Source organism: Podarcis gaigeae, assembly GCF_964106915.1.
Source record: "Podarcis gaigeae genome assembly, chromosome: 6".
Classification (NCBI taxonomy): domain Eukaryota; kingdom Metazoa; phylum Chordata; class Lepidosauria; order Squamata; family Lacertidae; genus Podarcis; species Podarcis gaigeae.
The window spans coordinates 11,065,325-11,078,785 of record NC_139682.1 but is presented as its reverse complement, the minus strand read 5'-3'; the positions used below and the strand labels follow the sequence as shown (position 1 = coordinate 11,078,785).

The window sequence follows — 13,461 nt, the reverse complement described above, 5'->3', positions numbered from 1 at the left end:
AGAGGCCTCATGCCAGAAACAGGAACAATTTCTCCAAGAAATCATCCTTGAAATTAGGGTGAAAGCCACTTTTTCTGTTATATAGATTCCATGCTTAGTTTGCCCACCCTTAATAAAAGGACTTACCGTACTTTTTCGTGTATAAGAGGAGGTTTTTTCCCTTAAAAATCGTGCTAAAAAGTGGGGGTCGTCTTATACATGGGTAGTGCATAGGGTGGACGTTTGATTGGTTGCTGCCAAGGCTGTCAGCGGCTATTGTGTGTGTTATTGGTTGCTGCGTTAATGGGTGGTGTTGATTGGCTGATGTTCTGGCAGTTGGGTGGGCAATTGGCAGCTTCTGCCAGCGATGGGATGGGTGGGAGGCATATTTAGAGATGTGCACATCTCCCTCCATTTTCTTAAATTTGTGTCCCCCAAAATAGGGGTCGTCTTATACATGGGGCCGTCTTATAGACGGAAAAGTACAGTATTTACTAGCATTCATCAGAAGTTTTTATATTAGGGATTGTCTCTTCTAGTTCACACTTCACCCAATTTTGCAGTGCAGTCCTTAATCCAAAAGAGGAGGGCAAAGAAGTATAATTGGAGCAAAGTTAACGTACCTATCAATTTGTATATTAGCTAAAATGATGAACAAAAGTACCTTATCACGGTGAAATCCCTTGCAAAAATGTGTATATTAGGCAAAGAGTACTGGTTAGAGTGTTGGACCAAGCCCTGGGAGAATAGGATTCAAATCCTCACTCAGCCTTGCAGCTCACTGAATGAACTAGTCCCAGTTTCTCAGCCAAAACTACCTCACAAGACTGTTGTCAGAATAAAATTAGGAGGGGAAGGACCATATACACCACCCTGAGGTCATTGGAAGAAAGGCAGGATATAAATATAATCAATAGTAAATAAATTAAAAGGCCTTAAATAAATAGAAACATGTGTCTATGAGGAGAAGAAAAGTGAATAGATGCAGAAAAGGCAAAACAAAAAAAGCAGAGAGAAATCTAAATTGACAAATTCACCGTGGTTTGATCAAGTGGGGTTGATGACCCAGCATATCCCAAACACTTTGAAAAATCACATCAATCAAAGAACTCTTCAGAGACTTCTGGATCCCTCACTAAAACCTGTGTAGCTGCAGCCCTTTTAACTGGCTTTCACTGTAAGTTTGTCTGCCACGCGAACTTTGTGTGCCAAGAGGCAACGAATGATGTACAATTTCAATTTTGTTTTTTCATCTCAACGAAAGCTATTTCCTTGGTGGCGCAAGATACTTATCTTCCTCGCAAGCCTTGTAAACAGAGGTGGGGACGAGGAGGAGAGGGGAGTCTGGCTTTTCCATTCCACGTAGGGCCTAAACAGAATCTCCAAGTGCTGCAAGAGGTACCCTGTGGCATCTGACTCAATAAAATGTTAATATGAACCCTACGTGGATTACAGAATTGGTTTTGAAATGGAGGCATTCTCCTGACATAACAGCGAGAAGTTGTAGCTTGTTCCCGATAGTTAAAGATGCCTTTAGAACAAAAAGGTACTTTATTATTGTTATTATATATATTTATATATATTGAAATAATAAAATAATAACTCTCAGACATAGCCCGATTTATCTGCATTATGTGCTCTCAGTTCCACTAAGAAGAGGTCACAGCAATCTTCTCAAACTCCAAAGCCGCTAGGAAGGACCTGTCTAAGCTTTTAGAGACACAATGAAATAATATGCAATAAACAGGGCATTTGGGCAACAATGGGAGAAAATGTATAGTCGACTCATCATAAACAGTCAGCCCAAAGCTTTAATTTCTCAAAGGGTTTCCTCACATTTGGCAGGAGGGGTTGCTGGCCCAAAGCAGGAAAAAAATTATTATTATTATTATTATTATTATTATTATTATTATTATTATTAAATTATTAAATTATAATTTTGACAATTATGCTTGCCTTCCATGAGAACAAACATGGGACATAGTCGTAGGCTGAGTCAGACCATTGGTCCATCCAACTCAATGATGTCTACACAGACTGGCAGTAGCTCTCCAGGTCTTCAGACAAGGGACATTCTCAGCCCCTACCTAGAGAAGCCAAGGACCTTTAGTGTGTGATGCAGATGTTCCACCACTCTGTTGTGGTCCTTCTAGGTACCACAAGGATGTTGACACGGTGGGATGTGTGCAGAGGAGAGCAACCAAGATGATCGAGGCTCTGGTAACTAAGCCTTATAAGGGACTGTTGAAGAAGCCAGGTTTGTTTAGCCTGGAAAAGAGGAGGCTGAGAGGAGATATGATAGACATATTCAAATATCTCAAGGGCTGTCACAGAGGGAAGAGGGAACAAGCTTGTTTTCTCCTGCTCCCTGCTCTGGAGGGTAGGACTCAAACCAATGGCTTCAAGTTGCAAGAAAGGAGATTTTGACTACACATCAGGAAGAAATTTCTGACAGTAAGAACTGTTTGACAGTGGAACGGATTCCCTTGAAAGGTGGTGGACTCTCCTTCCTTGGAGGTTTTGAAGCAGAGGTTGGAGGGCCATCTGTCATGGATGCTTCAGTTGAGATTCCTGCATAGCAGGGGGTTGGACCGTTAGATGACGCTTTGGGTCCCTTCCAACTGTACTATTCTATGATTCAGGCTGCAGACTATGTTCATATTATTGGACATTCTCCATGTAGAAAACTCTCTGCTACTAATTACCAATTACTGGCATAGGTAAAAGCTAAAGGGACCCCTGACCGTTAGGTCCAGTTGTGGTTGACTCTGGAGTTGTGGCGCTCATCTTGCTTTATTGGCCGAGGGAGCCGGCGTACAGCTTCCATGTCATGTGGCCAGCATGACTAAGCTGCTTCTGGCAAACCAGAGCAGCGCACAGAAACACCGTTTACCTTCCCGCCGGAGTGGTACCTTTTTATCTACTTGCACTTTGACGTACTTTCAAACTGCTAGGTTGGCAGGAGCAGGGACTGAGCAATGGGAGCTCATCCCATCATGGGGATTCGAACCGCCGACCTTCTGATCGGCAAGCCCTAGGCTCTGTGGTTTAGACCACAGCACCACCCGTGTCCCATAGACATACTGGCATAGACTGGAGCAAAGTACCATGAAGTTTTCAACAGGGGTCGCCAACGCAGTGCCCATTGATGCTAGTGTGCTTGCCAGTGCTTCTGGTGGTCTTACTATACATTTCCTCAAAAGTCCATAGTGCTTGAGAGACGCTTTGCTCTTCCTGCTTGGTTTCTGTTTGCACCGGCTCTGTCTCTCCTACATTGAACATGTCCCCTTAGGCATGCCCACATTTCATTGAGTGCCAAGACTGGACCCCTACCCTCCCAGATCTTTGAAACACAGGAGAGGTGCAAAGGGCTTCTCCCTGTGGGTGAGCAAAGTGATACATTATGAACGTGCTGCAATTCCCAAAGTAGCTTAACATTCAATCCCTCTTCCCAGGTAGCTCTGGGAATTGTAGCTCTGGGAGAGGAATAAGGGGGTCCTTTTGGGGAAGCCATGACAGTTTGAAGTGGCATAAGAGTGCTTTCAATGTATGTTATAGGAGAATTTACTCAGGCCGTAGTAGGCTATCAAACCCTATATTCCATTCAGTGTCTCCAACCCAACTGTTTCAGCAAATTCTATTTTGATAACTCCACTCAAGGTTAACCGAAGCAGGGGGGAGAGAAATTAAACCTTTCCTCCTGAGATGTTTTACTTGCAGTAAGCTATTCTTTCTTAAATACCTCCTAGCCATGTAACTTTTGTTTTCAGTGCCTGACATAACAGCACCATTCTGGCCCCTTGAGATGTGAACTAATAAATATTAGAGAAAGCTTACTTAATCTATGCTGGTCTGTTCAAATGTGCCACCACCAAGTTTTTATTAAGCCATGTGTTCATAGTGAATATCCTGTGTTCTGCTCTGAGCTCCTGAGCTGTTGAAGAAGATAGTAGATAGATAGATTTGTATGCTTTCTGACTTCTGACAGTGCAGATGTACAGGCTGGGTTCTAACTATTAAGCTCTATGACATAAATGTATCAGGAATTAGGTGGCCAGCAAATTGCTGGATAACGCACAAAATATATTGGGGGATACACAGCAGGAACAAAGTGCATTTCAAGGGTGGTGTGGAAACTTTGTCTCACAGGTTAAACTTCTAAGTAGAGAAGTGATATCTATCATATTAACACTTCCATCTTAAATATGTTGGGATGAGTGACTTGTCTGGCACTGCCTCTGTGGATCTGGCACATTTAAATAGGCTAAAGTCCTTATGTGCGGTTATGCATGCAGTATTCCCATTGAAAGGATGATTCAGATCTTAGCCCTGGTCTTCTGTAACTCAGATTAACCCCCAGGTTGGGAGCCCAGATTTAAAAAGAAGGTTCCCTGAGAAATCTGAAATTACACTGGTAAAAGTTGGCAATACTATGACCCACCATTTCAATCCTATTTAGATTTGCACAGAATTATGACAAAAGGGTTTCTTGATTTTCACCATTATCATCATCATTATCAGAGGGACAATTTAGACATCGGCAGTGGTAGCTGTACTATTTAGACAGGCCTTCATAATACGATTTCCACCCCTTTTACCCAACCAGTATCCACTAATATTTAATTGATGTTTTATGGATATATGTTTTATTGATTTTTTGGGGTGGGGAAACATAAGCCATCTTGGTATGAAAGCATGGATAATAAAATAAATAAATATTAATAGTATTCGTAGCAAATCAAGCTTTCTGCAAAGCGCAGGCAACCATGTGTTACTAGTTATCTGAGTGACCAAATGGTTTTTATATAAGTTTGAATTCAATTCTTTGTTTAATGCATGTTTTCTGTCATTCTTATGTTGCCTAGGTAAATTTTTCTTTGTGCAGTATATAAATTTGTTACACAAATCCTAACAAAAGTGATTATTGATACTACTATTGTGACCCTGCAGTTCAATCAGCTATGCCAGATAAGGCTGGCTGTGTGTTCTTGCTTCCAAGGGTTTATGCAGACAATCAATAATATGTGCAAAAATGCATACTATAGGCATTTTACTGAATGCACACTATTTTGACAGTTTTATTTTGTTCGTATTTTGCTTTGTATTGCTTTGTTTGGCAGAGCACTTGAAGAGCCATCACTTGTTTTTGAAATAAATACGAATCACCCTTTAAGGGTGCCACTAGACATATTTTTATCCATCCTGCAACAGGCTAATATGGCAGGCCACAAGAAGCAGCATCACTGGGCAGATGACAGAGCTTAGGATTCCAGCAGGACCCACATCAGATGCCTGCTTACTCCCCCATTTTAGGGAGGGAAAAAGGTCATTGCTGCATAGCTAGGTCTGGGAGCCACCAGTTACGTTTCCCACAATGTCTCCAACATAGTCTCACTCCAATGGCATTGTGGGGAAATGAAAACAGCAGCTGACAGTCACATGACACTCATTGCAGCACTGCTGTTGTCTTGTGGCACCACAACCACCACCTAGGACTGCTGAGGCAGAAGGGTGCCCAGCAGGGATTATTTGGCGACTACCCCTGCAAACCTAGAGCTATATCTGCCTTTGGAAGCCTTTCCCAAGACACTTATGTTGTGGGATGCAGGGAAAGCATCTATCCAGACCAAACAGCGCAGGTCATGTTATTCTGAAGTGCTGTCTTCCAGCATTCTGGAGGAGTGACAGTCCCACATCACCTAAAGCAATCTGACCATGTGACAAATGCAGGTACTCAACCATGAGGGACACATGCCAAGTAAACAGTCAAGTTTGTTTGCCATTAAAAAGGCATTCTTTCAAAATGACAATGGCTATTGCCCTTGAAAGTTAAAATGTGCCTCTGAAATGCCCGTGAGATAATGAGATAGCTAGTGATTATCATATTTCCAGTCTGTAGTTCACGTGCACAGATTTTCTGTCTCTTTTGTGTATTTCTTTGCATTTCCTAGGAAGTTGACTATGAGATGAACAGAGCCTTTATGCTGACAGTGATGGTGTCGAACCAAGCTCCCCTGGCCAGCGGCATCCAAATGTCCTTCCAGTCTACTGCAGGAGTCACAATTTCCGTCACTGATGTCAATGAACCACCCTACTTCCCCACAAACCACAAGCTCATTAGGCTGGAGGAAGGAGTACCTACGGGGACGGCATTGATGACTTTTTCAGCTGTGGATCCTGACCGGTTCATGCAGCAAGCTGTAAGGTGAGAAGGAACCCCCATCTAAAACATTGCATTTCCTTGGAAAGTATCAGGGAAGAAGGGGTGCTGTCTGTTTACTTCTATCCTTTGTCTATATGGATGCTGAAGATGATTTAGCACATGGTGTGCCTTGAATCTGGGTTTTGTGACCTAGATGCTTCTACTGTAGTCAATTCTACCATGGTGATAAAATGCTGTGGGTTGAACTCTCTGAATACAGGGTAGCATTATCATAGGATCACCCTGCTATTATTATTATTATTTTACCATACATCATGTGCAGATGTGGAGGGAAATATCTGCAAGAATATATATTACAGGGATAGCCAACATGGTGCCTTCCATATATTGCTGGACTCCCATTGATCATGCTGGTTGGGAGTGATGGGAGTTAGAGTCAAATAGGCACCGTGTTGGTTGCTGGTGACTTGTGAAAGTCAGTTGGTAGTTTACCACACCTCAACCAGTGTGATGTATCAGCCAAGCCCTGGTTGAGTCTTCAGAAGTTTCCTGTTCCCAGCAGACAGCTTCTTCCAGAGTCCCCAGTTAAGGGGGAAACTCCTCTTCCACATGGTTCAAAATAAGAAGGTGTTTATTGTCTTCAGACACAAGACACAGCTAAACACTACTACCTACAGAAATGCTTGTACTCACAGAACAATTGTTATTGCATGGTGTTGAATTCCACCTATCGTGTATTAATTGCCCCATACTTTTTCATGTGCCTCTCTCATAATGCTAGAACTCGGGGTCATCCGATGAAGTTGGAGGTTGGAAGATTCAGGACAGACACAGGAAAGTGTAGTTATACCAGCTCGTAGTTAAACCATGGCCACCATCTTTAAAGGAGGATTGGACAAAATCATGGAGGATTAGACTACCAGTGGCTGCTAGCCATGATGGCTATGCTCTGCCTTTGTGGTCGGAGGCAATATGCCTTTGAATACCAGCTTCTGGGAATTGCAGGTGGGGACAATGCTGTTGTGCTTCCCTGTCAGGAGCTGGGCAGAGGAGGAGGAATGGTGGAGACTGCCTCCCCATCTTCCTCCAGGGAGGAGGAAGAGGAAAACAGTATAGACTTACAACATAGGTTTGCGGGAGGTCACAGCTCAGAGGCAGATGAAGGGGAAAGTTGGGAAATAATGGGAGAGGAGAAGCAGACAGAGCCAGAGCAGAAACTAGCTTACATGTTGTCACTAGAAAGCATTCCAGACCCAGCATCTCCCAGAACCCGACCAGCCTTGAAAGTAGGAGAGCAAAGAACTCAAAGATTGATGGCCTTAGCGGCACCCATAGAGGAGGAGGTGACTAATGAGGAAAAAGGAGAGAAGTGGGGAGTGGAGATTCATTCGGGACAATGCCATTACCCAAGACGCTGGGTTCTATAGCCTCTCTCTGTAAAGTTTGAAATATAAAAGGACAGTAAGAAACTTTTCCTTGTCTTTATACTTTCCCGGCAACTAGCCGGGAGCTGCTGACAACATAGGCATCTGGTTATCCACTGTGAGAACAGAGAGCTGGGCTTCATGGGTCCTGGGTCTGATCCAGCAGTCTCTTCTTACATTCTCATGCTCTATGGTGGCTGAGAGACGCATATACTCCAGAGACAAGAGTGCCACTGAACCATCCGTTTGAGCTGCTGACTGCAACCCAACACACAGCTGGGTGAGCTTAAATACCATTTGAATGAGAAGGACACGTGTTCTCCACAATACGCTCAGCTGAGTCCTAAGGAAAAGGGGGTTTCTAACTCTCCTCCTTGCCTCCCAGCCTCACTGGTTATCTGTCTGCTCCTTTATTGCAAATGCTAGATATATTTGGCATAGCAGGAGGGCACACTGTGGAACAAGAGCCGGGGCCAATTAAACTTACATCACTTGTGACATTTTATAATCATTAGAGGGTTGAGATATTTCACCTGGGATGGAGCTGTCTGGAGCAGAAAATGACGGTGGTTACTCACTGCCTCTGCCTGTTGGCTTTGGACAGGCAGTGAAACCTTTAAGGACAGAGGGAATGTCTCAGCTAACAAGGCCATTTTTCTTAGTTGTTTCATTCTGAAGCTCCCGGGCTTTTGAAGGGTGCTTATTTCCCTTCCTCGCTCGTAGCGGCACTGAGGTGTGCAGACGGAAAACTGTTTGCCTTCCGATCAAATGCAGGCTGTACATCCCAGCGGTGTGGAGTGGGAAAGACCCAGCTTAGGATTTTCTGGTCCAAGAGCAGAAGAACAATTGGGTGGTGGTGCTATTGCTTGGGCGGCTTTCCTTCCACTTGCAAGCTTCAGTGCTAGAAGGCCTGTGTGTCTCTTTCGTTGTTTGTGGCTGATTTTCCCAGCCATTTTGCACAGGTCCGATTCAAGTGGCCCAGTCGAAACAGCAAAAAAAAGGGCCAGAGTTTAATTCCCCATGAGTTCAGCAATTCTTGCTGGCCCTTCTAGTCCAGCATCCTGTTCTCACAATGCCCATGAGAACCCCTGAGTGCAACAGCGCTCTCCCCTCTGGTGGCTTCCAGCAACTGTAATGGGAAGACAGGCATTGTGGCTAATAGCCATGGGTAGCCTTATCCTCCATGAATTGCCTAATTTTCTTCGAAAGCTATCCAGGTTGTTGGCCACCAAGATGGAGAAGTATTTCCTTTTTTGTGTCCTGAGTCTTTCAACATTCAGCTTCTTTGAATGTCCACAAGTTCTAATAAAGAGTGTCTGGAAATGCATGCATTTTTATTTTTCTAGATGAAAGTTCTGGATTATTATTATTTTCATTTTCCTTTCCTTCGATTTGAACAGTCTTGATCAGGATCCTTTGCTGCGTCTCTGCATGTATTAACTAGGGCTGGGCAATAATACCGTTTTGAAGTCCATATTGTGATTCATAATTGCATAATTTTTTAACCTGGCAATATATTGCTAATCATGGTGTGTGTTGTGCGCGCGTGCGCTATGCAAAAATCACAACATGGGGGAAACTGTGAAGCCAGCCAATGCCTCTACATAGCTCCATCCTTATTGTAGACATTGTGATATATCAGTATATCACAATCATATACAGGTCTTGCCCATTTCATATCACATATATTACTGTTCATGTGTTACTAAATAATGCTTTTGCTACCACTAGTATGGCAGTATCCATGCCATAAGCAGCACTTACCACAGGTGTCAGGGACCGTGCTGTTGAGGGCTACACTGAGGAGGAATGGTGGGAGCCCCCCGCCCCTTATCCTGAATCTTCCCAGGAACAGGAGGACAGTATAGATTTGGAACAGTGGTTTGCAGAGGGGCACAGTTCAGAAGGCAGAAGCTGGGAAATACTAGATGGGGAACAGCTAGGAGAAGAAACACTGGAAGAGAGAGAGTTAACAGATTGATTCACAGTCTCTGGATAGCATTCCTCCGCTCAGTACAAGGTTGAGCAGAACTCAGAAAGTCTCAGAACAGAAAGCACAGAAGGTACAAACTCAGATTACAAGACATAGGAGTGATGTAGATTAATAGGGACAGAGTGGGGAGTATCCCTTAATTGGGAGCACCGCCATTCTAGGTAGACAGGTTCTTTGTCTCTCACTGATTATTAAAGAATCTAACTGGTAAGACATTCCTTTTGTTTGATCACTTCTTATTTACTACCATGGGGGAGGAAGCCAATTCTCCCAAAGCCTGACAACAGGGCATGAAGATTTTCCTGGAAAATTGTGCAGTTACAGAGCTCAAAATAAGAATTGCCAAACATTTATAGGGCCCTTTTTTGTCAATAAAGAGCAAACTGCACATTGGGCATAAGATCCTTTATTGGCTCCCCAAACCTTTTCTTTCTTTCTTTCTTTCTTTCTTTTCTTTTAAAATGAGGTGCAACCTGAGAATTGTTTCCACATCAAAATTTCAACCTCAGGCTCTTGCTTGCTCTATGGAGGTGGGTGGGGAAAATACATTTCACACAATTTCTCTCTTCAGGGCAGGTAGTCATGGGGGAGTACAGTTCTGATCTAGGAAAGAGTACAATGTGATAGGAATGTGGGAGGGGGATTTGATTTATTTCACTTTTAAAGGCAAAGCTGCCTAATTTGTGCTTTCTGAAGCAATACACCAACCAAAACACAGCTGTCCTTCGAAATTCACACTTCTCCTATTTTTGCAATGCAGTTCTCCAGGCAAGTAATGTGTACAAAAATGCATACAACTAGGGTAAAGTTTGCATTTAAAATTGCATACTTTAGTAAAGATAACATACAAAAATGCATTATATCAGGAGAAATTGCAGACGAAAATTGGTGCATTGGGATAAACGTGCTCTACAATAGTGGTGAATTTTCACGAGGACTTTAAAAGTACTGTATTTTTTGCTCTATAAGACTCACTTTTTCCCTCCTAAAAAGTAAGGGGAAATGTGTGTGCGTCTTATGGAGCGAATGCAGGCTGCGCAACTATCCCAGAATCCAGAACAGGAAGAGGGATCACTGCTTTTGCTGCGCAGCAATCCCTCTTGCTGTTCTGGCTTCTGAGATTCAGAATTTTTATTTTCTTGTTTTCCTCCTCCAAAAACTAGGTGCGTCTTATGGTCTGGTGCGTCTTATAGAGCGAAAAATACGGTGGATGGAAAATGTGGAGAACTGAATTTAGAATTGGAAAAATGAGCAACTGAGAGGAACCAAAATAGAGAGATTCATCCACTCCTTCCCAGCCCTTGCCACAGTTCCAATAAATTGGCAGCTTCCCAGAACTGTGTTGTGTGTGTGTCTTGCAAGTTCCAGTCATGGGGGTCTCTCACACATAACATGCACTTTAGGTAAAGGTAAAGGTAAAGGTACCCCTGCCCGTACGGGCCAGTCTTGGCAGACTCTGGGGTTGTGCGCCCATCTCACTCAAGAGGCCAGGGGCCAGCGCTGTCCGGAGACACTTCCGGGTCACGTGGCCAGCGTGACAAAGCTGCATCTGGCGAGCCAGAGCCGCACACGGAAACGCCGTTTACCTTCCCGCTGGTAAGCGGTCCCTATTTATCTACTTGCACCCGGAGGTGCTTTCGAACTGCTAGGTTGGCAGGCGCTGGGACCGAGCAATGGGAGCGCACCCCGCCGCAGGGATTCGAACCGCCGACCTTTCGATCGGCAAGCCCTAGGCGCTGAGGCTTTAACCCACAGCGCCACCTGCGTCCCAACATGCACTTTAGGCCTGACTAAATGTCCAAGTGCTCTTTCGAAATGAAGAGCCAGGAGTCTGAAAACCAAGAATGCCAAAACACTACTGAAGCCTTATTTTCAAGCCATATTCAGGACATGTCATTGGAAGAGACTGCCATGTATTTATTCTCGGCTCTCCGCAGATACTCCAAGCTGTCAGATCCTGCAAACTGGCTGAACATTAATGCCACAAATGGTCAGATCACCACTGCTGCCATCCTTGATCGCGAGTCGGCCTACATTAAGAACAACGTCTACGAGGCTACGTTCCTGGCAGCTGACAACGGTAGGCCCAAGTCCTGCATCATCCATGCTTCAATAATACTGTAATGTGATGCATAAATGGGAATGTTGCCCTGACAGAGTTGTCAGGGTAAGTTAGATATATATTTTTCCCCAGGTTTTCAAGCAAAAAAAGCAAAAAAGTAGAAGGAAGGAAGGAAGGAAGGAAGACCTCATGAAGCTGGGACGGGAGATTGCCAGAATAAATTAAATGCGTGAAATTGTCTCAGACTATGATGAAGAAATAAATGGGAGATGGATGGGAGGGAAGATGTAGACTCTTACCATACGTGAGTGTGTAAAACCAGTAGAAAGATGGGGCAGGAGAAATAGGTAGTCTGCTGTACGTTTCTTCTCCTTATTATGCTCCAAGCTGAGGACAGAAGAGGAGATGCTCCTTCAGGAAATCAGAAACAATTCGAGGATGTAAGGGAAGGGATTTTATAATCCTATCACCAGGGTTGGGTGTCAATCAATATGTGGATGATACCCAACTCTACCTCTATTTCAAATTAGAACCAGTGAAGGCAGTGAAGGTCCTGTGTGAGTATCTGGAGGCCGTTGGAGGATGGATGGCGGCTAACAGATTGAGGTTGAATCCTGACAAGACAGAAGTACTGTTTCGGGGGGACAGGAGGCAGGTGGGTATGGAGGACTCCTTGGTCCTGAATGGGGTAACTGTGCCCCTGAAGGACCAAGTGCGCAGCCTGGAAGTCATTTTGGACTCACAGCTGTCCGTGGAGGTGCAGGTCAATTCTGTGTCCAGGGCAGCTGTTTACCAGCTCCATCTGGTACGCAGGCTGAGACTCTATCTGCCCGCGGACTGTCTCGCCAGAGTGGTGCATGCTCTAGTTATCTCTCACTTAGATTACTGCATTGCATTCTATGTGGGGCTACCTTTGAAGGTGACCCAGAAACTACAACTAATCCAGAATGCGACAGCTAGACTGGTGACTGGGAGTGGCCGCCGAGACCACATAACACCAGTCTTGCTGGTGCTGACCTTCAAAGCCCTAAACGGCCTCCGTCCAGTATACCTGAAGGAGCGTCTCCACCCCCGTTGTTCTGCCAGGACACTGAGGTCCAGCGCCGAAGGCCTTCTGGCAGTTTCCTCACTGCGAGAAGCCAAATTACAGGGAACCAGGCATATCTGCTTAATATACATTATTTACACAATGGGCTGCACATGATTGGCTAATTCCAGGATTCTCCTGTAAGCCAATTAGGTTGTGGATTCACTTCCACCTGGAGCTGGACTGGGTGGCTCCTGCGGACCAATCAGACTGCTGCATTGTTCTAGGACCAATCAGACTTCTGCATTTTGGATCCTATTGTTCTAGGACCAATCAGACTGCTGCATTTTGGATCCTATTCAACTCAGTACATAATAGAGGTCAAGAAGGGGGTCTTGTTGTCTGGGCATACCCGCTGCCCCGGCTTGCACCCCAGAGAGGTCACTTCAGCACTGCTCATGCAGCAAAAACAATGTGTGAAGCAGCAGTTAGGAGTTACTCTACAGCCACAACAGGCTCTGTGATTCTCCAGGGTTTGACTTCACCCCCAAAGGCACACTCCATTGTTTCCTGAGACAGGCAGATGCCAACCAACCAATACGTACTGACTTTCAATATTTATTTTTATTTAATAATACTTTAATACAATTTATTTTTTAAAATAATGTTTTTGGTTTTGTGTTGTTGTTTTTTAAATGAAGGGGTTGTTTGTTTAGTGAGGAATTGGTTGTTTTAGTGAGGGAATGCCGCCTATTCTTGGAAATGATGTCTGTTTTATTTGTTTGGAGTGGGGTGTTGGTGTTTTACCTATTG

The 13,461-nt window shown here is 44.3% G+C and overlaps 1 protein-coding gene across 8 annotated transcripts in view; it reads left to right on the top strand.

Annotated features, from left to right (window-relative positions):
• The window catches only part of CDH4 (cadherin 4), a 796,373-nt gene that overhangs the window by 759,455 nt on the left and 23,457 nt on the right, over window positions 1-13,461 (top strand). For all 8 annotated transcript variants that reach the window (XM_083744192.1, XM_083744197.1, XM_083744196.1 and 5 more), the window contains 2 exons: window positions 5,931-6,184; window positions 11,497-11,639. In XM_083744192.1, the coding sequence (XP_083600318.1) occupies window positions 5,931-6,184; window positions 11,497-11,639 (397 nt within the window). The remainder of the gene's footprint in view (window positions 1-5,930; window positions 6,185-11,496; window positions 11,640-13,461) is intronic.